The sequence below is a fragment of the Suillus subalutaceus genome (genome assembly GCF_016647625.1).
Source record: "Suillus subalutaceus strain FC151 chromosome Unknown DFJ58scaffold_67, whole genome shotgun sequence".
Classification (NCBI taxonomy): Eukaryota; Fungi; Basidiomycota; class Agaricomycetes; order Boletales; family Suillaceae; genus Suillus; species Suillus subalutaceus.
In genome coordinates, this window is record NW_024540316.1 from 66,214 (window position 1) to 89,790 (window position 23,577).

Sequence of the window (23,577 nt, forward strand, 5' to 3'; positions counted from 1 at the left end):
GGATGCGTGATCAAGCCTGCTCCGTGAGTTGTTCATTTGGCCCTTGTAATTGGCTAATGTGTGCGTGGTCCTCATTGATAGCGGCTGTTAGCAATCCGCCATCTTTCGCCAAGTGCAGACATGCCCAGATATCTCCAATGTGCTTGGTTGTGTCAATCTTAGTTTCTGGTGTGTAAGTCTCCCCTCCTTCCACCTCATCGGGGTCTAAAGCAGTGTTAGCGAATAATGCCTCATCAAAGGCCGTCATATCCTCTTCGACATTATCCTCCTCTGTACCCGTGAACCCAAATTTGTGTGGTTTAGCTTGATCTGCAATAACCAACGCAGCATGAGCATCTCGTGCGTCTTTACACTCGTTCTCCACGTGCATATTGTGAATGATCTTACATAAATCCAGTGCGAAAGTCTGTCGCTCAAATGTATCAGCCCATGTATCATTTGCGTTTTTCAGTTCTTCAAAAGTATGCCAAGGTGTAAACAACAACAATATAGCCCGACAATATATCTCATAGTCTTCTGTCGAACCATCTGGTCGTGGAATGGCAGCACCTAGCATTACAGGGACAAGAGGGGATTTTCACAATCGCATATAGTGGGTTTCGCTCTGTCCATGTTCCAGTAAGAATTTGGCTCGAGGCAATTTCTGTTGTTTATGTTTTCTAGGGTTCCTATCTCCATCAATTGATTCACAATTGGAATCAACCTCACTGGTGTTTTGATCAATGATTTTGCCTTTGACTTTGATAGTGTATTCGACAAATTCCCAATGGCAGACATGCCCAAAATTTTCATCCTCTGGTCGACAAATATAGTCTTGAATGTCGCTTGCAAAGTCCACAGCTTCCGCTGAAATGTCAACAGTGACTGCCTCTTCAATGTACATTGGTTCGTTGTCATTCTCAACACCTTGATTGTCCGATTTATGCAGGTCGCATTCGAACTTGTCTACCGCATTAGTAAATTCGAACCATTTGAACACTTGAAAGGTATGACTGGTGTAATGATCCCCTCCACCTACTAAACAACTCATAACTTGTTGATGGGACATTTCCTGACGACCCATCATCGCATTGACAGATTTTGTAATCAATTTTTGAGCAATGCGAGTATCATTCATATCTGTTGTGCCGACATATTTAACCTCATGCATTTTAGTTGCATAATCCAATGCCTGGAGACCAACATACATTGGAACATCTCCCTTTGTGATGTACTCTGTGATATAAAATACTGCGGCTTTTGCTGCTTCTCCTGAACCAATAAATTGTGTGTCCGTGTTACATTGCATCAGGTATAGTATCAAATCAGTGAAGCTATTAACATGCCCGTGCCAGCGCTGGAGTTCAATGAAACCAGTTTCTTCATCTATCATTGTCTGTTCCTGAAGTTTGCTGTCTAAGCACATCCTGCAGTTAGCGTCGCCTCTCCTTTAGCCATTGCTGAGATGCTTATAACAAGTTTCATTGTGAACGTGCCAGTTACATTCTACTGCTAGTCATGTCAAGAATTCTGTGTATTCATACTGAAATGATTGATCATCCAATTCCGCTAACTGTGGTTGTTTCTCTAGATGAGGATCCATATCCTGTTTGCCTTGTGATGGTTTCTTGACATCTGCAGTATATCGCTCTGGGACAGGGCCGATGTCATTCGGTAACTCACAACTAATAATATTTTCTAGCAGAGCGAATACAACACCTTTAAAGTGACCATCTTCAGTCATTCTGTCTCACAATTCCTGAGGACTAGGATTTCCCACAATTCACAGGAGCATGCCCCTTCCCTGCGCTTCAACCATTCCATAATAAGCCTGACAATGTCTGAACACACCAGGGCCATGTTTATATCTTATTATTATATCAATGAAAGCCTTTATTTGCATGTCAAATGCGATAGCAGCAGCATCTGGTCGTTCTGCTACTACTTTGGTGCGCTCAAAGGACCCCATCACCATCCAATCATTTAATTCGATTCCAGTGAGCACAGGAATCACACTACTCGTCAGATCATGAGGATTGACTATCACGAAAATTGCAGGAGTGCAAAATTTCTTCATCAATGCGCGAATTTCATTACGACGACATAGCTTGTAGCCAGCACTACCTCGAAGAAATTTCGTAGAGGCTTGTAGACATCGGAGAATGCGGGCAGCTTTCTTTTCTTCTGTTGTTGATGGTGAACTTCCAGTAGAATGACTCCACTTTTCAGCCAAAAGCGTGAAGGTAGGTGCAATATCCTTTAAATCCTTGGCGAGATTGTATTGCAGCGAAGCACTTATGCGAAAAGATGTATTCATACTGACCTCTTTCTTTTGGATCATATTCCAACAAATGAAAGCAAAATTGGCATCGACTCGAAAAGGCAAATCATCTTGCAACAAAAGGTTTTTCACTTGGGCTTCCATAGACAAATACTGTTGTCGTGTCCTCCCACTATGATAGAAACCGCCTATATCCCAAGGGTCAAGGTGTGGAAACAAATAAGACATCAGACCCGGATCATTATCCATGATAAATTGAGAGCCTGTACGAGATAACAGAAACTTCTTCTGATCTAAACATAAGCTAACACATGTAGCTTCATTTTCTCTCGACTTGCTGAAGAGTGATCACCTTTGGTATACCCCATGGCCTCCATGACATACTCAGTCACATCAGCCTCGACAGAACCACAGCCATCCGTCACTTCAACGTGATCATCAACGTCGTCTGAACTCTCTACATCCGCAGGCAGATGGCAGATCTGTAATGCACGTGGAATGGCGCAGTCCACATTACCATCTGCATCATCAAACAACGAATCCATGTTCTCTTGGCTATAAGACACACCACTGTGCTGATACTACAGATTATTGGCGAGCAAAAAGTCAATAAGTCATTGCACTCGGCTTTTAGTGACCATCACAGGTCACATGGACTTGACTGTATCTCTGGTAGGAACCTGCTTTTGACCAGCAAAAATGACACACATGGTGTCATGCAGCTCATCAAGACAAGGCGGTAATAATGTGTGCAATTCAGTGGAATCTAGTGCTCTCACCGTGATGTTTCCTTTGTTATATTGCTGAGAAGTCTCTTCTGCAGTCCAATGCAACGCAAAAGATGATTTGTAGGCATAATGATGTACAATTTGTGACACACGTGCACGAGAAACCAACATCAAATCATAAATTGAAGCTTCAGAGAATGCTGAGCATATCACAGGTGGCAGCCATTCATGCACGTAATATTGGAAATTGGCCAAAGAATTAATGGGTTGGCGTGGAGACTTAGATACCAAAGCTGAACGACAAGGCCAACACAGATATAAATCAGATTTTGACCATGGATCTTGTAGACCTTTAGGATACAAGATAGCCTGCTCAAACAATTCAAAAGTGTAAGTACATGGCAGAGTGTGCTCCGGCAAACAATCATTACGGAGGAGATATAATGGCACCTTTTGAACGTCAACAAGCACCAGTTCCATTGCTGGAACATTGTGTGCACAACTTGCACATGCGCAGCGTCTCAGAGACTCCGGGCTCATCAGTTGCTGCCATTCAGCTATGATAACTTTTTTATCATCAAATGATAACAAGACCGGAAAAACGTGATCATCCTCAGTATGAACAGTATGATGTGGGCGAGATTCCCGATGCTGCTTAGCTTTAATTGTCTTACGATTGTTCACCAGAACACCCTTGAGCCAAGGAACTTGTGAGCGAGTCACTGGCTGCAAAGGTACTGAAAATGGATCAGGCATCATCTGGTGCGCAAAGTATTGCCAAGGTGTCTTTAAAAGTTCAAAGACCACGAGATTATTGACACACTGAACATCACATACATGGACTCATAACATGTCACATAAATGATCTTTGCGATCAGAAGCTCGGACACAAACAAAATGTGCGCCGGCGATAGCAGCATAATCATTACGACTCATATAAGGGAAGTTCTCCATGACATGCCACAATGCAGGAGCACTGACAGGCAAAAATGGTCCAACGGGATACTGGTCACAAAAAGCTCGTTGAACTTGAGAGACCTCAGAGAACTCAAAAAACTTGCATAAAACGCAGGAAGAGACGACAGACAAGGTGTCGTCAAAGAACTCCTGATCCGACGAGACCAAGGATACAGGAGGCATAAGGACAGAGGATGTGGCAGACAAAGAAGATGACAGCCAAAGTCTTCATCATCCAAGGCATCCATCTCGAGTTCCCGGTCAATGTCTGACCCATCTTTATCCTCCATATATTCCTGCTCAAAATTATTTTCAGGCCGTCAAACATGACACTAACAGTGTCTTCATTAGCATCTAAACTCGAATCAGAGTCATCTGAACTTTGGCTACGAGACTCTCCATTGCTTGCACCCATCATAGATGAAGCCTCCGAGGGGGAAGAAGGTTGCCTGCATTGGCCCTGACATCAGTGAACCAATGAATGTATTAAAATGTCATAGTAGACTATATATTGATAACCATCACAAGAATCTCCGTAAATGTGGCAGTGTGTGTTACATATACATATTTGACCTTATGTAGGCACAATGTATTTGAATGGTGGTGAACCACGTTATCCTGTGCTCAATGTACAATCTTCTGTTTAGATTATCCTGCAAATGCGAGATGGTATCCAGGACAACTCAGTAAAATGGTGGGCCATCAGTGCCATGAGGACCGCAAAAGTTGCCACCTATCATTGGTGCGAGACCCTGGCGTCATGCGACAATCAGTAAAATAATAAGCATAGGTCACTTGTTTCCTGCGTGGCAGACACTTGCCTAGGCTGACTGAGATATCCAGACTTCAGATCAGTTCCATCACCTACCCAGTGCGTGTCTTATGTTTGGGACTTTCAATTGCAAATTTTCCACGACCAATGCTACATGCAGACAAGATGATGTTAGCTGTAGCACTCATGAATATAGTCATTTACATACAAAAGATCCCTTTGACTCGGTAGATTAGAAAGTGCAATAAATTTCGCAGTAGATGACATGCTGAGGAGTACTGTAGAGATACGCACCTAACTTCGTCACACCGTCACAGGCCCAACAAATCAAAGCTATTTCGAGTGACTGTCACACAAATTCAAGGTTGTTGAAGTTAATTTGTGACATATTGTCAAAATACAAAAAAAATGCGTAGAACACTATCAATGTTGCCAAAAATTGTTGTAACGAGTATTTGCAGTACGTCTGCGTTTTCCACGACCACTCTCAATGTCATCAGTGCCATGATTGTCCAGGATTGTTTCAGAGTTCACCATCCAAGAGCTGAACTGATGCCTTACCGAACATTGGAGGATCCATGTTTATATGACATTGTATACACATATAGAGAAGCCTGACAGATGGGTAGATACAAAGTGCCCCATGGTGAGCGCAAACCTGAGGATCACTGTTTGCATTGACCAATCGAGAGCCTGTTGCTGCAGGCACTGACAGCGGCTGGTAGTGGTGCTTCGAAGCTATTTGTCAGATGTCACAGGTCACACCCGCCTTCGAAGTATCGAAGCTAATGTTCAGTTGGTCACACCCAAATCATGTCAAAGTTAGGTGTGTATCTCTACAGTATGTAGTATGATCATCATTCATTTTGATCCCCAATTGGTGCGATATATAACAGTAAATGATTGCATTAAAAACAATTATTGTAATGAGCATGGATCAATCTACTCCGAGTCAAAAACTGAATCCTCTAGCACCTTTCTCTGCTCGGCCAACGCTGTAACAGACATTTTCGAAACGACTTCCGGTGTTAGGTCCTCGTGGTGGTTTTTTCTGAAAACCTTCCTAAGAAATTATGTTAGATATCTAATACATAGTACGGCACAACATAGACAATACCTGGTCCACCATTCAAGAAGATTGGCCACCCTACGTTGTGCGATGGGGCCAGGGACATCCTCGAAGAAGTTGACGATGTTGTTCCAGAATGATTCATAATTGAAGTCACCATCGACAGTGCGCCAAGACGAGACATTAGACAGCACGAAACGAACCTGTCAGAAGAACTTTGTAAGCTAGATATCAATGGTGGAGTATTATTTTTACTCACTTGACAGACAACATAAGTGATAGAGCGAGCGGTTACCTTCCTCATGTTGATGATCGAAGCCACGCACATTTTAACCTTCACTGGATTTAATGCCCGCCGAGCGCGCCTGGTATTCTCAATAATATCAGCACCATCACCATCACCATCAGCTTCCCTTGCAGAAGATAGAGACGTAAATATGGCTTTGAAAGCCTGGCACAGTGACAACTTTGAGTCGATATTCAAGACTACGACCACATGTACTGACCTGAACTAAAATCTTGGACTTTAAGAGACCTTTCTTGAGGTCGCTAGCGTTGAATGAGTAGTTCTCATAAACAAAAAGAGGCCAAGAGTTTTCCGACACAATATAATCAGATGTTCTATCGCAAATGCTGGCCTTTACGCTGCCCAGGCTTCAGCGTCACATAATGGTCTGGCAAAGGTTGATACTCACCAGTTGTTGCTCCAGTCCCACTCTGCAGGGCAGAGCAATTTCCCACAAACGTTGTGTGTGAACCCTCGCAACTGCTTGTCATCAGACCTGAGTAGATGGGACGGGCGAAAATCCTGATTGACCCATGCAGCGATGAGGTCCTTGAGAGTGGACATATCGTCACCATGGGCCGCATCAGCTCCTCTTTTGAGCTATAACATTATGAGTAAACAACACGAAATTATTGAGAGCACGGACCTTTTTCAACATGTCTTCGCAGTCATTGATGTCAATGGCTCCAAGCTTAGGATGCAGCCACAGCAGAGCCTGCGAGAGTGCAATGTAACCACATTGCAGTTGATCTTGTCTAAATAATATTATTAAACCTGTCATGGGGAAAAAGACGACTTACTCTATGGTGGTGTCCACCACGAAGCCGTCCACCAAACCTTCATCGCACCTGCGATCGTTCTCGGCTATCAAGTCCTCCAAGCTAGTATAGAGGACAGCCATTCGGCAAATTGCCCTGCCTTGAGCAACATAGTAGGTTGTCTTTCTTTGAGAAAAATGAGGAAGAGGCAGCGAGGAAGATGGAATGTGACGAAGATGAACCTCTGTTTCGTTCCTTTTTCTTGCTTCATGATGTCCAGTTCTTCTTCCAATGCAGCAATGCGGCGCTTGGCCCTTGCCTCCGCAGAGGTGGGAACTGCTCCAGAGAGGTCCGGAACTACGGGCGCGGAAGGATGAGTTTGATCAAGATGTTCATGCTCTGATGGAGAGTGGGACTGGGACTGGGACTGGGACTGGGACTGGGACATGACAAGTGGCAAATGTTGTAAGTAAGATAAAGAGCGGTTGGTTAAAGAGAGGAAATAGAAAAAGATAATATAGAACGAGAATGGAGAGTGACAGCTAAACCTCAGAACTGTAGAGGAGGATGAAGGTAAGAAAACTGGTGACACACCATCAAGTTTTATATACTCGCTACATGTTGAGACATAAAGGGTAATGCCTAATGAGGATACGACAGAAACCTGATGATTTTGAGCCAACTCATTACCATCCCGAATATCCTGATGGTCACATGTACTAGAGTACTTGTGTCATCCCGGAGTCCACATCTTCTTCATGATGAAGAGTGGGTTGATAGGGGATGTAATGATGAGGTGCGTTGGATGCGGGAGATCGAGTGGGGTGACAGCGCATACATGTGTCTTGCACCTGAAATTAAATGATTGTGATTGTAGATACATAGTGACTTGAATTGCAGCTATGACATACTACTGGCAAGCTGTACTATTATATCATCTCATGCACCGCACCAGAATCAGGCATACCGCGACAAGCCTCATGGAGATGTTGAGAAAGCACCCTTAAAGAAATAGTGAATTTGTCATCCCTGAATAAAATTGAAATAAACAAAATAACTCACATTGTTTGAGAAGACCCATTTTGAGAAGACCCATCAAAGGGGAAAATAACTGCTGGAGAGTTTGGCGGCGCAGCCATTATTAGCAATGGTTACGTCCTCGAAAGCACTGCTAGTGCCTCACAATGTTCTGCTCAATTATGGGAGGCCAAGCATGGGAATTCATTCCCATCGATTACTAGTCACCAACACCGATTAACGAGATGATGACCAAGTGAGTTGGCGATACTGAGTAACACTGATTTTAATGTTTATCCCACGGCATGGAGTTGGACGAGTCACCAAGATAGAGTCCCAACACTGTGACACGACTAACGAGGATCTGCATGGACAAACTCATGTTCAGTGATGAACAGATGTGTCAAAGACAAATGGCTCACGTCAAATGATGAAAATTTCTTGTCGCTGCCATGGGCTTCGTCGGTTCCTAATGCATGCTTAGACCCTGCCTGCAGCAAGCACACAGAGAAGCTCTAACCATTTTATGTCGTTGCAACCGAGTTTGGATTGTGATGTGATCGAGTATCCTAAGATTTGTTATCATTAGTGTATGATGAAATGAGAGTGTGTAAACTCACGCTTTGGGGTTAATGTGGAGGAAGCCGGTAGAGTAGACTGCATTGAGAAGGTTACAGAATGAAACGAAAGCGGTTGGTTGGGGGAGCAGCATGAGTAATCCATATAGACACTTGAACAAGTAAGGATAAGGCTCAGGTTTGAGCAGTTGAAGGCGTAGGTCTTCTGGAACTTCATCATCAACATCTGATTGTCTCATTAACAAGCAGATAACTCACAGGTGAACACAGGAGATCCAATCAGTTGCACCAATTTGTCAACTTGGAACAGCGATCTTCAAATCAGCACTGGCATAACATTTATTAGCAACTATCAAACACGCCATGTAAGACAATCTCACAAAATAGATAGCAAATTTGATATGCTTGTAAGCCTGCACATGCAGACACATTGAAAACACTGCAACCACATCATAACACCATCCTTGCAAAGCGTAGTAAAACAGCGCCAGGCCATCTTGCTGCACATGTTGTCAGTCAAGAAATCTAACGAGAATGCCACCAACTAACTCTTATCTAAAGACTTTTCAGTCAGTTCATTGACTATTGCCTGATAGCTAAAGCGGTCCGCTTCTGAGTCCTCCTGCACGGATCGATGAGGACGCTGACTGGTTGTTGCCCATTGAAGAGGTATCTCTGGACAGTGGCTGAGCAGTCATTTACTGCGAAGCAGGGTTGGTGAGCTTGCTGGCATAATTTGACTTCTCTGCTCAGTTCCGTCTGTTGCCGGGATCCAGGGTGTGATACGTCTACCTGAAAGGACTGTAGACGGAACTTTGAAAGAATGTTCGCAATGAACCGAGCATATTCGCAAGCAGCAGGGCCTCTACATTTCATTGAACTTGAAGTAAGTTTTGATAATGATGTTTTGGCGCACTGATTTAATGGCGTGTAGCCTCACCCCTATGAAGTCGAAGGATGCAGCACTACTCATGTTGACTGTTAGTGACAAGGAGTTTCAAAATATCGACATCCGTACCAAAGCTGCAGGACTAAGTTAGACTGGTATGCTCCTCAATGAATTTGGCCTGTGGAGATTAATCTCTGATCCGTCCAAGTCACTCCAAGTGCATGCAGAGGAAGGGTACTAGACATTTGTAGAAGGTGAAAGCAAAGTTGCTGTCCTGTGCGACCTCGACATGAATTATATGGAGACAATACAACACAACTTTGCTTATTTCACCAATTCTGGCTTGGATGCTGTACCAGAGGGCCCCGGCGCGGTAGGCCGCAGAAAAAAGTTATTTAATTCTGTTTGCATCCACACATCATACTACTACCACGGATTGTCAAGGATCATTAGTTAATCATTGGTATGATCATGATGTACAGATTGAGTAGGACACAGAAGACGCCGAAAGGAGTGGAACATTAAGAGAATATGCCATTATTGGAACTTTAAAATTTTTGATCATATGTGCTTCGTTTAGTACCATGTAATACCAAGCTTTGCACTTAGAATATGTGAGCATTGCGATTAGTGAGTGTGCATGAGGTTATGCAGAAATAAAAGTGGTGCTTATTGTACCATCCTTGGCAGAGCTCCTTGCGGTGTTTCGTTGATCCGTGGTAACTCAGAGTTTTGAACCCAGGCAGAAACTTCTTGAATCCCATCTCCCAGTTTAAGAGGACAATCTAGATGGGTGATTTGTAAACGCAAAGAGCAAAACATGAATCGTGTACAATAAGCTGCGGACCCCATATTCCACAGTCACAAGCTAGATGAGCAAGGAGCGATATTGTCTGTATAATTTTCCTATCGAATAGAGTGAGCTAACACATTAAATAAAGAACCCAAAAGCATACTACACCAATCCCATTTCATCAGCAAGTATGTCGTTTAGATTGTTGACACGGAGGCTTGCAAGCCATTCCAAACCGGACTGCTGTTATGGATGGAGGACATACCATAATAATGTGAAAACTTGTCTTCAGTGTCTCAATGGACCGGCGCAACTGCGTACGGTTTAAGATAGTCTGACATGTTGTCCTCTTGTTGAATGTTCTCCATTTCATCAAGAAACTCAGACTCGCCAACTTCCATACCAAAGGTAGGAGATGGAGGGGAGGGTGAGAAGATGGTGTTTCGACCGCTGGGATGCCTGATCACCTTTGGTCTCGACTTCAGTGGCTTGACCCATATCAGCATCGTTAGCACCTGAGGCCAAAGTGCCCGGAGCAGATTTGGTGACTGTTATCTTCATCCTCTTATTGCCATCAAAATTCAAGTTTTCAAATGCTACAAGTGAAGTTAGCGAGTTGTTAATAGGAAGGGAAAAAAATGCGCCTGACAGACAACGGTACGCTCAAACATGACGAGCATGAATAATGTGAATAAGCTGTAGTACCAATACTCATCCAGGCACCAGAATGCGGCACAAAATATTTGGAAAATGAACAAGGGAGTGTCATATGTTCAGCGAAAAGCTCCGAGAAAGAGGGGGTCAGAATGCTGAATTCGTTTTTGCCATAGTGACATCAAGGGTGATATTGCGTCCAGATTAAGGTCAGTGAGGTGTAAAAAGGTAGACGATGATGGACGCTTAGGTGGATGGGTACGGCAGGCGAGTAAACACAATGGGATTCTTTCTGATTACAACATAGGTATCTCACTGATAGTTGAATGTATAGGATATTGACTCTGATGAAGTACCCTTGAGCGATGGGGCAATCTTGCCTTGACCACGGTGGACACGAGGAACCAAGCATATACAGTTTGCATCCTCGATAGACCGCACCTTTAGAATATATGAGGATTTTGTCTACATCTACAGACATAACTGCACACCTTTCGCATTGTTATCCATGCTTTCGCCACTCCATCGAGTGACCAAGAAACTTGAGCACACAGAATACACAAGCCAGGGAAGTTCACTCCTCGCTTTTCAACCAGTCATCGTACTTGATATAATACACATATGCAAGAAGTGGATAGAGCGAGAAGAATGGAATGGTGTACAAATGTGTGTACCATGGAAGGGTGACATGTAAGGCGGCATTAGCAATCTTATTAGACTGCACAGTGACAGAGGCCCTGCACTTCCGCAAGTTAGCAACAACTCAAAAAGCCAAACCTGATACTTGCATATTCGTCGAAGATGTCAGGTATCAATAATTGCGCGATTGGCGCGTCTGCTAGTCTAGCCTCTCCGTTCCTTACCCCAAGTAACCAACGGTTTTGATTCAAAATCTGCAAAAACTTCTCAATCACCCAACAACCAACAAAGTGGGCAATTATGATGCTGGTTAACTTCACCTTGAACTAGACAGATGAGGGAGCAACCATAAGATTTTCATGCTAAAAATCAGGAAAATGATGTACTCATCCCTCCATCTCGACAATCCATAACCATCGGTTCTATTCGGGCATAAAGTCTGTAGCTCCAGAGGATGTAACAGCAAGTACTAGCACCGGCAAGCACCCAGTACAAGCTCGAGTTCTTGCGGATTCCCTCGCGGAAAGGGCAACCCTATAAGATATGCCATCAATGGGTCAAATTCAACATCCTCGGCAAAATAATGATTACCTAGAAATTGATAGTGAATGTCAAGACCTGTTGAGAGACCCAGAAAGTGGATGGCAGCATTCAAGAGACTGGGCTCAAACATCGCCTTGAGGTCAATTACGCCGGCTCTGTACAGGACTCAGTATATTTTGAGAATGAATCAGATTGAGACTTACGGCTCATGGAAATGTGGCAAGTTCATGATGTGAATGAGTGATAAGTATAATGTGGGGGGCAAACTGGAGCAGCACGGTAATAGCACATAGAGATTGAAGATGTTGCCTAGCGGCCTCTCCTGGGAATTTTTTTCAACAAGCTGTTGTCGAACACTCAGTACGGCCAAAAAAATTCAAGCAAGAATGCACCTTAGTCCAAGATATGCAGAAAAAACAGACGAACATCAACATTCCGCTAATGGCTACCTGATTATCACCAAACTTGATACCATCGAGATACTGAACCGGCAAGCTGTACGCAGTGATAAGGCGGTTCAGCGTCAAAATCTTGTACATCTGAATGATAGATACTAAGGTACAGTGACCGCGCCTAATAATGTGGGTAGCTGTTCAAAGTTCAGTAGCAACCTTACACAGTAATCATACACAAACTCACTGGGAGTGATGTGGGACAGCTTCGATGTGAATGGTGCGGTGCATGATGGGTTTCCAAGTTTGATCTGAGGAACATCCTCATAACCCTCCATGTTAGCCATAGCATCAGTAATTGAAGCAAGGTCGAACTCAAACATTGTCAGCCAACGAACCCTCATGAGGACAACAGACACCACCTTCTCCATCAGGTTCTTTTTGTGCACAACTTGTAAATTCTCTGCAACTTTTGTCTGCGCCTTGACAACATCTGGGTAGAGATGTGCAATAGCAGGAGGTACAGGGGTGGCGCCTTCTCAGCTGACTCTTGTAGACTTCCTTAATTTGTTTGACCTCCTGATGACCCACTATTTCTGGAGGTCCTTGGGTGTGCTGTCTAGAAGAGCTACACCAATATGAGCCTGCTCGAGTGCACCGACGTCATCTGTGTCATCTCCAGCCATGAGCCAAGTGTAGCCAAGTGTTTTAAGACTAGTAAGGACGAATTCCTTCTGTGTGGGAGAGACACGAGCACAAACCCAGGTGTTTTGCACCAGGTCATTCCATGAAAGACGATATTTGAACTACTTTATGGCAGCACCAGTGATACAGAAAAATGTACTCATCGAAGAGGCATTGGTCCAAAGTGTCATATACCATATTCCCGGGTACAGATCCGAAGATCCGGATCTCAGATCCAATCCAGATCCGATGGACATATCCGTCGTCCGGTCCACAGATCCAATCTAATCCTTATTTCATGTCCTGTTCATATAACTCTAACTATCGTTCATCTCCTTTCGGCATTCCTGTACACCGGTATACCAGTTATCCTTTACTTCCGTTATGCTTACTGATCCGCTACACTTACTGATCTGCTTTAGCTTATACTTCATTCCCGGTTATGATACGTTATCCGTCCGACTTACCAATATGCTGTACACATACTTTGCTTATACTTCATACATAGCCCCGCACCCTTGCTTATTGATCATTCCATTAGTTATCCGTAGTATATAAACCCTTGTGCATGCGCTGTAGTAGATCAGTTCGAATATCATCTTAGATTGCACTCATTCTGCCTGGACTCTAAAGTCCCTCCGTTATCCGTCCAGACTTGAGTACAATACTCTTGTCTACTCCGAGACTTAGGATTGATTCCTATAGTCTATATATCCATCTCTGTCTTCGGACAGTCTCCAGCCGTTAGTTTCTAGTTCGGATCCGATCCGGATTAGCCGTTACTCTATATGTTCGATATCCGGAAGCCTTAACAGATCCATTACGATACTTATCCGTCTCACTAGATGCGATACTCTAACACTCTGAAATAAGGGGCAAGACTTGGGAAAGGGGCACAGCACACGAGCTGAGGCAGAAGCCCTTCGGATCCGATACTACTTGAGTACGGTCTTAACACAAAGGCTGAGACAGATCTACTGGGATGATCTTAGTTTCATCCACAGTGCGCCAGACTAAATCTATGACAAACGTGACTGCACGTACTGGCTGAACAGTAATCAATTCACCTGCTTCATGTGCAGGGTTCGCTCGCAAATCCAGAATCAGCGTGTCGCAATCAACAATCTCAATGTCCAGCACGACATGGACCACCGTTGATGGGTTGTCGCCAGTGATCATAATGCGCTGTTCTGGGATGAGTAAAGTCTCATAGCGGACAAACGACTTACCCTGTGTAACAAGTCGGCAAGCATCTTGAGTGTTCCAACAGGATGATATAGCTTGAGAGAACAATGTAGGACTAAAAATCTTGCAAACAGAAGGCTGCTCTCACCATCCTCGCGGGATAGTTTATTGATCTACATCAACTGTTAATAATGCGGATGCGGTTACAGACTATGACTAACCTTGTCGATTGACATCATCTCCTTTGTTCTTAGGGCCAAAACATGACTGCCATGCCTAGTATACCACTTGTATGTCACATTGTACCATTCAGGAACTTCCGTGAGAATGCCTTTGATCATATCTGGTGCACCTTTAACAGCGACGAGGACCTTGCCGCTGGGCAAGCTCGACACCGTGGACATGCGCTTGAGAGCCGACGAAAATTGGAAATGGTGTCGAATAAAAACCCTCGAGGCATTGGGCGATTTGGCGGAAGATGGCACTACTTCGTTGCCGTTCATAATCCGCCAGTCAAGAGCTTCTGACGTCGTCTTCTCCGTTGGGTCTCCAACAACCGTGCTGTCATCTAGACGAGCGAGTGCATGTGCCACAGCCAAACAGAGGGAGGTAGTACTTGGAGCACCTTCGTTCCACTGAACAGGACCACATTCGTGTGCACGCTGCCCCCATCGGGAGCATTGGGTGATGGCTTCTCAAACTACATCCCAAGTGTCACAATCTTGCTTTGGTTCGTGGAAACTTATGCTACTCCTTGTTTTGGACATCCGAGTCTTTTTGAAGGTCGTGTGGTCAGCCAACCCTGTGGCCGGAAGCTCTCCATCCTGTCCAGTAGTGTAGCCTTCTTCTGAATCATAAGATTTCGATCATTCTCGCATAGGTTTGAGTCATCGATGGAGACATATGAGTGCAAAAAGCTGGAGAGCAAGGAATGGAACCAAGGTCAAGGAGGTTGCTGGCGGGATTAGAGTACAATGGAGGTTGTGGTCGCACTATGAGCTTGACGAGTATGGTATTAAATTGTGATTGTGACGTTCAACTTTGGGAAAGTGTTGGTGGTTCTTGTATCATAACTGGAGGATGCCGCTGAAAGATGTTTGAGCGAGCCTGAGGAAACTGCAAAGAAGTGATCAACACTCACCAAAGATTTGTGACGAGCAGAAATCTGGGAAAGGATCCAACACCATCTGGCCTAGTCACTTTACTTGTGCCCTACAATATTAGGAATCTCAGCCACTTAAGTTAATCCCGGATCCTGGAATTTCCGTTTCTTTTTGGAGCAGCGGATGAACCTGTGGGGGAAGCAACAGCGATGTTCCTATTCTTGACACGTACAGGTCCCACAGAGATAGAGGCCTTGCCATCCACAGGCAAAATGGGAGCCAGAGCTCGAAGTTTCTGAGGCCGAGATATAGATTTGAACTAGGGCTCGGTTAGAAATACAGATGTTACTAACATCAATTTTTAACATCAGTTATTGATTGGTTAATAACACCGGGAAAAGTCAGACGCACATTTAGCATGTTAACAATTGTTAATAATTATATTTAAATGCAGCAGCATTCAGCACCAGCCAACACCATGGAATGAGTCTAGATACATCTAAATCTCGTCTGAGAGGGTGCGGTGTGACATATGTCACAATTGTTACAGGTAACATTCGAGTGTTGGCCTACTAGGCTACTGCCTAGCTTTTTCGTGTCCAAATTTCAAAAATATGTCCGAGTCACTCGTAACGGAGGAGTTTGTCAATGTCCTCAACAGGCTTAACATTCTCCTCACCAACCTACCTTCCCAGCTTCCCTTGGCTAATGACTACTATGACTCCCAGTACCCCTCATTTCTATCATTCTCCTTGGATCCTGATATACTCGAGAAGACTGGTGATCCTCGCCATTAAGATATTTTCTGTTCTTGTCAACTCCATGCCCGATGAACGTACAAATTCGACTATCACATGGCTCAATTCCCCAATATGAGGCAGCCAAAATGCGCAGACACTCGTCGACATGATACAAATAGGACAATGGTACGGAAAACATCAGAACAAGGATTACGCGCCATCAAAATATCGTCCGGTCGTCAAGTTTCAAAACATCGAAGACAGTGTGCTACGTGCTGTCCAAACTGGCAGTGCGGATGATGAGTCGATACCAGATGTTGACGGACTGGCAGATTCGGATAATGAAGATGAAGCTGATGACAAGCCGTTGGAATCAGAGATGGATGCACACCAGCCTGCTCAAGATGTTGCCTTCGAGATTCATCCTGATATCGACATCAACTCGAAGGCATTGAAGGATATGGTCTCTACTGACCCAGTTTCCACAGTCTCCATTGACCTATCGTTGGATTCGGTGTTGTCTCCGCGGGCTGCTACAATGACTGACGACGGAGATGCAGATTGGAATTATTAGACTCACGGACGGCATTTTTAACAGTTGTTAACCGTGTTTTTGTTGTTAACATTGTTAACAATGGGTTTTTAACTAGTGAGTAACACTGATGTTAGAATTTGTTAGTAATTTGTGTTAACAATGGCTCCGGGGTGCCCCATGTTACTAACAAATGTTAAAAATCGACCGTGAATTATTCACCAAGCCCTAATTTGAACGTGATGGACCTACCACATCAGTAAATTCACACATTCCTTAACGTCCTTAATCAGCTTATCTCACTTATTTCAAAACTTGTTTTCTCTCTCTCACATCATTCACCTGGCATATCTTGTATTTTTTTAATGTGAAACATAATAAAACATGTCCATTAATACATCTCAACATTTTTTTTCTTAATACATTCAAGTTGAAATTTCGGACAAGTAGATCCACTTTCAACAAGGTGGTTAAGTGTGAATAAGTCTGTTTAAGGGCAAAATAAGGAATGTGTGAATTTCCTGATGCACTCCAGTGTGGAGGCTTTCGTGTGGCGCAGGAAAGTGTACACGGTGACGTAAGGAAACTTCAGATCTCAGAGATTGGGTGATGCGGCATACTAGTAGTGCCAGTGACTTTTAAATCAAGAGCTAGCGCCGTGAGCCTGAGGCCATCAAAAATTTGGTGTAAAATTTGCAGACATCGTAACGACTAACCAACTGATAAGTTAACGAGTCAGACGTACGAAGAGACCAAAATGTTCAGAAAACGCGACTCGGACTCGGACATCCTGGATTTTTGTTTAGCTAGTATGAGAGACTCGAGCGTAGTAAAATCCGTAAGGGCGAAACAACTTGACAAACTTGGAATCTGTAGTACGTGACATTGTATGGGAAAACTATTCAGGTAGGTGAAATCTATGACTTCATATACGTTTCATATCCAAGTCATTGTGATAAATGATGGCACACAAACTTGAAGAGGGTAAACCTTGACTGAGCGAGAGAATTACTTTCTTCTCTTCGAGGTTTTTTGCGGGAGCGGCTCTCCGGCGCCACCACCACCACGACCTCGACCTCGACCTCGCGGTTTTCCACCTCCCCGTCGTGATCGGGTGTTTGCTGCCGGTGTTGATGCTTCACCCGCGTTGCCCTCGATCACATCGACTTTCCGCTTCCTGATTGCCTCATCATACCATACCCTATAACGTGAATACGCAGTTTCCTCCATCGCCGACACAAGTTTTGTTCTGATCATTGAGATATCGAGGTGGAAAGGGATGGATGGATCTTGGATGGCGTGAATGTCGATGTCGGGGTTGATTTCCTGGGTAAACAAGGCAAGTCCCCGTTGTAACGCACGGGCTCCTGTCTCAATCATGTTGTTCACCGCGTCCATGTTTTCCACCGGGTAGAGAGTCTGAAAATATAATTAGTCAAGCGTAACATTCGAGTATAAAAGTGCACATTTACCCCCTCTGCCATCAGGCTGACGTCGTCGGTGTCGATATCGATAGGGTCGTCCCCACGGACCCACACCTTGAAGCTTATAGAGCCCACTGAGCACCACTTGTGCCCTAAGATGGACACGGGTACGTTGAGGGCGGCGACGCTATCGTCATCCGACTGCGCGAGAAAATCACCAGATTCTTGATGAAACGGCTGCTGCAGCAACCTCCGCGACGCAAGAGAATTCCACAACGGAGAATGGAAAGGATTTTGCTCTTCTATCAGTATCATGATGATCAGCAGCAGCTGGGGGTTGGCCGCTACTGCCTTCCTTAGCTTGGTGAGCAAGGAATCAACATCCTGCGACAACGCCGTCTCTCCTATCATAGTGTATATGAACTTGTTTGAACGTCTGCTCCCCAACTTATGGAACGAGATTCTCTGGTCGGGAGAGACGCCTGAAGATATTGATACGGTATTGAGTATCTCGATATTTACGACTTTGCGGTCGTACGGAAGGCTGGCGAAAAAATTAGAAAACACATCCTTGAAACCTGCGAATGGGGCTTCGTGCAAGGCGGATGGCATCTCTACAAGCAGTATGTGGTCTTCGGGGATGTAACTAAATCTGTAGAGACCTAAACAACAATAAATAGTCCGATCTACGCCATAAACTCACCGTGGTTTCGAACTTATGTAGGAAGTGTCTTCGATGAAGCGTAGCAGTTCGCTGTATTCTTCGGAGTAAACGCCACAAAACTGCTACATTAAGTGACAAATTAGCGTCACTGTAATAGGCCTATCGGCACGACAATAGGCACTTACCATATACTCTCTTCCACGGTTTGGGTTCGCAATGAACGTCAGAATCTTCCTGCACACGCTTTGACCTTCAAATGGAAAATGGAAACATTGTATCAGCTTACGCGATGGATTTCAAGTTAGGTTGATACAAACCTAGGGTCGAAATCTTGCCACGGGTGGCTCGACTAAAGCTTTCGAGGAGACAGGTCAGTCTATCCGAGTCTGTACCACCGTGACTTGCAGCACCAGGCTTGATCGGTTGTTTAGGCGGATAAGATAGTTGTTTGGCTGTAGGAGTGGTAGTCGGCTCGACCACTGAACTCTCTCCGATGTCTTCAGGTTCAAGTGCGGGTCCGGGTGAGGCTGATGATACTTCGGATCTGAGCCAATAATTACTATGTGTGATGTTGATACGCCTGGGAGATATATAGTGATCGCTTAGCTTGGCACTACTAGTGCTATAGTAGCAGGGAGATTTTTCAACTACAAAAGTTGGCATGATCATGATGGCAGTCTGAGATAACTTAAAGTTGGAGCTACTAGGTTATCATCATTGACTTAAAAACAACAGACAGCGATGGCGCTGGAGTGGCATGCTTAGCTAATGTGGACGTAACCTAAAAGTAGATGGCCATAGGAGAGTCAGGGGAATTAATAAACAAGACTAATGACTGAGGGGAATCAATGATTTGTTTTGAGCACAATGTCAACTCGGAGACTGTGACAAGCACCCGTATTCTCTAACGTTGTCAGTAATGCTGGTGGTCACGTATTCACAAATATCAACTGAGTCAATACTAGCAAGTTGCTCACTTAAGTTTTAACAGACGACCGTGACCGTGTCACTGTGTAGTAAGCGATAGCGCGAGGAGCTTTCAAAATGTCGATGATCGAGTTCACGCCTTTCAAACGTTCGATGATAACTGTCACAGGGCATGTCAGCTTTATCGCCGGTCGGCGGTGACCATCAATAGTTCACGGACCTTTGCTGCATTCATTGGCAAGAGGGTTGCTCTTCCAATGTCTAGAAGTTCCTATCCGATGGCAGCGATGCCGCGATGGGGCTTGTCCCTTGCATCAGCACGGCGGCGGCTCTGGAGATGTGGGACGCATTTTCGCCAGTATCAGATATGATCGGAAGTCCGGAGATGTTCTTTTGCTTCTTTGTTGGGCGTCCCCGTGGCATTTTGGATGAGAAGAACTCACACCTCACGTTTCATTTGCTGGAAAGCTTGTTTTTTTTCTCCGCCAGCGCTTATCATCGTGCTACACTCTTTTCAGCATCATACTCGGCTCACTGAAAGCTGCCGATTCCGCATTTTTCGGGATTTTGAGCGATTTTTTTCATGGCACCGCCAAATTTTGAGCCTGTTGGGGGACATATTTCACTTTTAAGAAAATTGGCTCGTACAAATGTAAAGTACGAAGTATATACATGGTTTCTACACTGATTTGAATGTATCTCGTGCAATTCCGGAACCAGGAAAAATCAATGTCTAAAGTTGGTGAGTTTGGTTGTCCGCAACTGTACAACAGGCAAGGGAAAGTTAGTCCAATCAGTCAGAGTCACCAGTGATCGCATCATCAGCGTCATCCGTCCTAACATCAGCTCCGAGGCCTAACTCCGCAAATGTGATCTGGATGTGGTCGGTGGAACGATCAATGACGCCCCAATGCCTTCGTGTGCGTACACGCCCAACGGTAGCTTTGATGTTCCGGATGTCCGTTATAATTGGAACCAGTAATCGCTTGTACTCGACGCGCTGAGAAGATGCATCCAGTCCGTCTGTCGCACATGGAATAATGAGAGCAAGCAAAAGTGTTGAGTTGCGCAGGTCACCATAATGATTGTTGTCATCAAGGCGACACTCGAGGATGCAGTTCAGTTGACCATAGCAGACTACATCAACATGCTGACCCGATGCTGAGATGTAGGGCACCTCGTACTGTGCAAGACAAATCTGGTCAAAAGGTTACTTTCGTCAGCCACGCATCAGAACTTCAAATTAATAATACACTCTGCCACAGGAAAGGTTAAAAATATGAAGCAAGACACGAAACGGGTAGGACAAGACGTACTGATTGTCTCTATCCACAAACGCCTTCACAGGATGGGAGTTCACCTCCACCGGCACGCTACCGTCCATCAGTACCTTTACACTCTGAAGTCGAAAAAATACTCACTAAAGCATCGTCACCCGCCCAAACGCCTCCGGGGAGTATTCAAGCGCATGCTCTATGTATTCCATGACTGCCTGCTGACGGATAGTTTCTTCGATACGACGCTGTGCCTCGACATCGAACGGGTGAGCATTAAGAGCTGAAATCTCGCGCTGCCGACCAAGCTCGGCTTGTTGTGCACTGTCCCGTTGCAGTCGCAGGAGCTCTGCAAAACGTGTGGGTTTGGACTGGGCAGCGGCAGCTATTTCCGGTAGTGTGTGAGCGAGGAATACTCAGTAAGAAACGAAAGAAAGCAGAAAACAATATTCACGCACCTCTTGTAATTGTCTCATAAGTTGCGGATCTCCAAGGATTCGCAGTCTCATCATCTCTGCATCTTGTTCTATGGGTCTGTAAAGGGTCATCAATGCATGCGTACAATGAAGGCCGAGAAACGGGATTAGGAGCTCACCTGCCTTCGGGGGCCCGGGGACGTTGACACGCCTGCGTAAGAGGAGTATAGCGTGTTGGCCTACACCAAGCGCCTGGATGGTAGCCTTTGGGTCTGTAAGCTAACGCCCGTTGTGCGAGATGCTTTGTTCGCTGGGGGGTATACTCGACTGCATGATCCAGAGTCGTAGACAGGTCATCGTATGAACACAGGAACGAGGAGGAAGCAAAGACAAGGGAATTGGCATGTATTAGTCAGGGCTGGATAGTAGATAACAAGCGACTCACCTCTGCCTCTAGCAAAGCCATCACATTCTCAAGCTCCATGTCAGGGTCGATGTCAACGGCATATGACTGGCCTAGATCTGTCACGAACGTCAACTGCATCGTTGCCGCGTTCGCTGTCTGTCAGTGTTATTTCGACCAAGCTCGGCTTGTTGTGCGCGGTCACGTCTCCAGTGGTGAGCTGCCCTGTGTGTAGCAGTTGAATCAGAATTTGATGGAGGAAGGGAAGGAAGGTAGTGCTCGCCGCTTGGAATGCCCACTGCAGTATTGGATGGATGCATTAAACCCTTGGAATATCCATCGCTCCAGGGTGTGCAAAGCCAGGGGTACTCCTCACTTCTGTACAATTGATCAGATCTAAGCTCACTACGCCCCGACCACCCCCAGAGGCACTCCAAGAAAGGATAAGCGTGCGGGTAGAGCAGTGCGGAGCATTTTTGCCAGCGGTAAGGCGTTGGGGAATGTACGTTGAGATACCAGAGGGTGCCGATGCGGATGGGCTGAATGAAACGCAACCGAGACAACGAACGCAAACCCACTGTTGAAGATGAATGATAAATTAGCCTTTTCGAGGGAAACCATTAATAACTTACAGCACAAGTGCAACCATCTGCGAGACAAGCGAGCATGTCTTTTGGAACATGGTAGCTTGTGACACGTTTCCGAGGGGTGCTATAATGAAGGTCAGAGGAATTCGCAGGGTCATCAGAAATGAAACGCACTTACAGCGGACGGTAAACACGGCGAGGTTGTCCATCGTAACCTGGCTGGTATCCGACTGCTCGAGTGGTAAGCTTTGTGTTTAATCAGACAAGAAACATGAACAGACCTAGTAAGAGATTGCGAACGCAGTCCCAGCAATCATAGACTGGTTCTGTGTATGCACTACCCATCGTCAGCGCGACTGTACGACCACGCTTAATTTGTACTCACTGTTTGGATCACCTATGCAACCACCAGAAGAAAGAGGGGCGCCCCCCAAATTTGTAATGGAGTAATCCTCGGGGCGCCTTCCACCATTACCCCACTGGGTTGCGAATTGTCCATTAAAGGACAGGGACGTCACACCGCGGTTAGCGGCTACTTCGACAGTAAAGGAACTTCCGGCGGGTCTGGGACAGACAGTGAGATTTACACGATTAGATCAGAACGCAAAACACACAGTTCAAGGAGGTCTCCTGGCGCAGGGGGGAATTCATCACACTCAAAATGTAAGCATAAACTCATGAACCAAAATTATAAACATACCTGGTTGAAATGATGAAACCAATAGTCACTCTGCGACAGCATCTACGTGAAGCTAAAGTTAGTATGACAATACAAGCTACACGAGGAAGGAGAAGCAGAATGAAGTGACAGTCAGCCAAGACAGGCGCGTGCAGTTTTAGGACTTACAAAGTGATGTCGAAACCCGCAGACATTGGCTGGATGCCACATGTAGAGCACAGCAAGCACCATGATGGTAGTTAGTTAGAAGATAACTTGAAGATCAAAAAAGGACTTAATGCATGAAAATAGTGTCGGGACTGTTAGTCACAGTGCAGAGGGTCTGCATCTTGCAGGCGCGCCATGGATCCTACGCAGATGTTCAATGAGGCGGGACGTGATGTTGTGGATGATCACGGTTTATCCAGAGGGTCCTGGGAGGGACTGCACGAGCAACTCGGAGGAAGCAAGATCATTTAGGCGTGTGCTATATTTAGATCCTCCACGAGGCCAGGTCTCTCAGACCTAACATAACATAATACAACATAATACATAATACAACATAATACATAATCGCGCATCTCAACATATTCAGCCCTATTCGGTTCTCACTGGGGTTTATCGATGAGATAAAGTTTGCTTGTG

The 23,577-nt window shown here is 45.1% G+C and overlaps 6 protein-coding genes across 6 annotated transcripts; all 6 read right to left on the minus strand.

Annotated features, from left to right (window-relative positions):
* Nucleotides 1–10: 10 nt before the first annotated feature.
* DFJ58DRAFT_914589 (uncharacterized protein) lies at nt 11–5,437 on the minus strand (the record flags this gene model as incomplete). Its single annotated transcript, XM_041395395.1, has 14 exons — nt 5,119–5,437; nt 5,012–5,063; nt 4,814–4,892; nt 4,283–4,394; nt 4,163–4,241; nt 3,883–4,016; nt 3,663–3,810; nt 3,040–3,281; nt 2,613–2,841; nt 2,303–2,448; nt 1,831–2,245; nt 1,524–1,629; nt 709–1,406; nt 11–549 (listed from the first exon to the last, which is right to left on the minus strand). Exons 1-14 carry the CDS (start codon nt 5,221–5,223, stop codon nt 11–13), a joined length of 3,084 nt encoding a protein of 1,027 aa, XP_041242915.1. The 5' UTR covers nt 5,224–5,437.
* Nucleotides 5,438–5,659: 222 nt separating this feature from the next.
* Nucleotides 5,660–7,278, minus strand: DFJ58DRAFT_842251 (uncharacterized protein; the record flags this gene model as incomplete). Its single annotated transcript, XM_041392807.1, has 8 exons — nt 5,660–5,780; nt 5,835–5,989; nt 6,046–6,237; nt 6,293–6,335; nt 6,482–6,672; nt 6,719–6,827; nt 6,873–7,016; nt 7,073–7,278. 8 exons carry the CDS (start codon nt 7,276–7,278, stop codon nt 5,660–5,662), a joined length of 1,161 nt encoding a protein of 386 aa, XP_041242916.1.
* Nucleotides 7,279–8,133: 855 nt separating this feature from the next.
* DFJ58DRAFT_842252 (uncharacterized protein) lies at nt 8,134–9,398 on the minus strand (the record flags this gene model as incomplete). Its single annotated transcript, XM_041392808.1, has 7 exons — nt 8,134–8,211; nt 8,270–8,338; nt 8,368–8,416; nt 8,468–8,651; nt 8,684–8,739; nt 8,855–8,925; nt 9,342–9,398. 7 exons carry the CDS (start codon nt 9,396–9,398, stop codon nt 8,134–8,136), a joined length of 564 nt encoding a protein of 187 aa, XP_041242917.1.
* Nucleotides 9,399–9,983: 585 nt separating this feature from the next.
* Nucleotides 9,984–15,675, minus strand: DFJ58DRAFT_842253 (uncharacterized protein; the record flags this gene model as incomplete). The annotated part of the gene is made up of 22 exons (XM_041392809.1): nt 9,984–10,099; nt 10,162–10,220; nt 10,429–10,501; nt 10,575–10,703; nt 11,118–11,202; nt 11,253–11,345; nt 11,381–11,498; nt 11,539–11,726; nt 11,815–11,934; nt 11,969–11,991; nt 12,019–12,098; nt 12,147–12,286; nt 12,393–12,532; nt 12,583–12,828; nt 12,970–13,141; nt 14,064–14,204; nt 14,249–14,299; nt 14,426–14,772; nt 15,006–15,121; nt 15,346–15,416; nt 15,540–15,602; nt 15,661–15,675. The coding sequence occupies 22 exons, from the start codon at nt 15,673–15,675 to the stop codon at nt 9,984–9,986; spliced, it is 2,586 nt and encodes an 861-aa protein (XP_041242918.1).
* Nucleotides 15,676–17,587: 1,912 nt separating this feature from the next.
* On the minus strand, nt 17,588–19,336 carry DFJ58DRAFT_729040 (uncharacterized protein; the record flags this gene model as incomplete). Its single annotated transcript, XM_041385687.1, has 5 exons — nt 17,588–17,998; nt 18,052–18,655; nt 18,707–18,789; nt 18,853–18,917; nt 18,985–19,336. 5 exons carry the CDS (start codon nt 19,334–19,336, stop codon nt 17,588–17,590), a joined length of 1,515 nt encoding a protein of 504 aa, XP_041242919.1.
* A 1,581-nt stretch (nt 19,337–20,917) lies between these two features.
* On the minus strand, nt 20,918–21,398 carry DFJ58DRAFT_886727 (uncharacterized protein; the record flags this gene model as incomplete). Its single annotated transcript, XM_041394660.1, has 3 exons — nt 21,323–21,398; nt 21,016–21,283; nt 20,918–20,967 (listed from the first exon to the last, which is right to left on the minus strand). Coding segments are annotated over exons 1-3 (376 nt in total), but the record flags the coding sequence as incomplete, so codon positions are not given.
* Between the last annotated feature and the right edge of the window lie 2,179 nt (nt 21,399–23,577).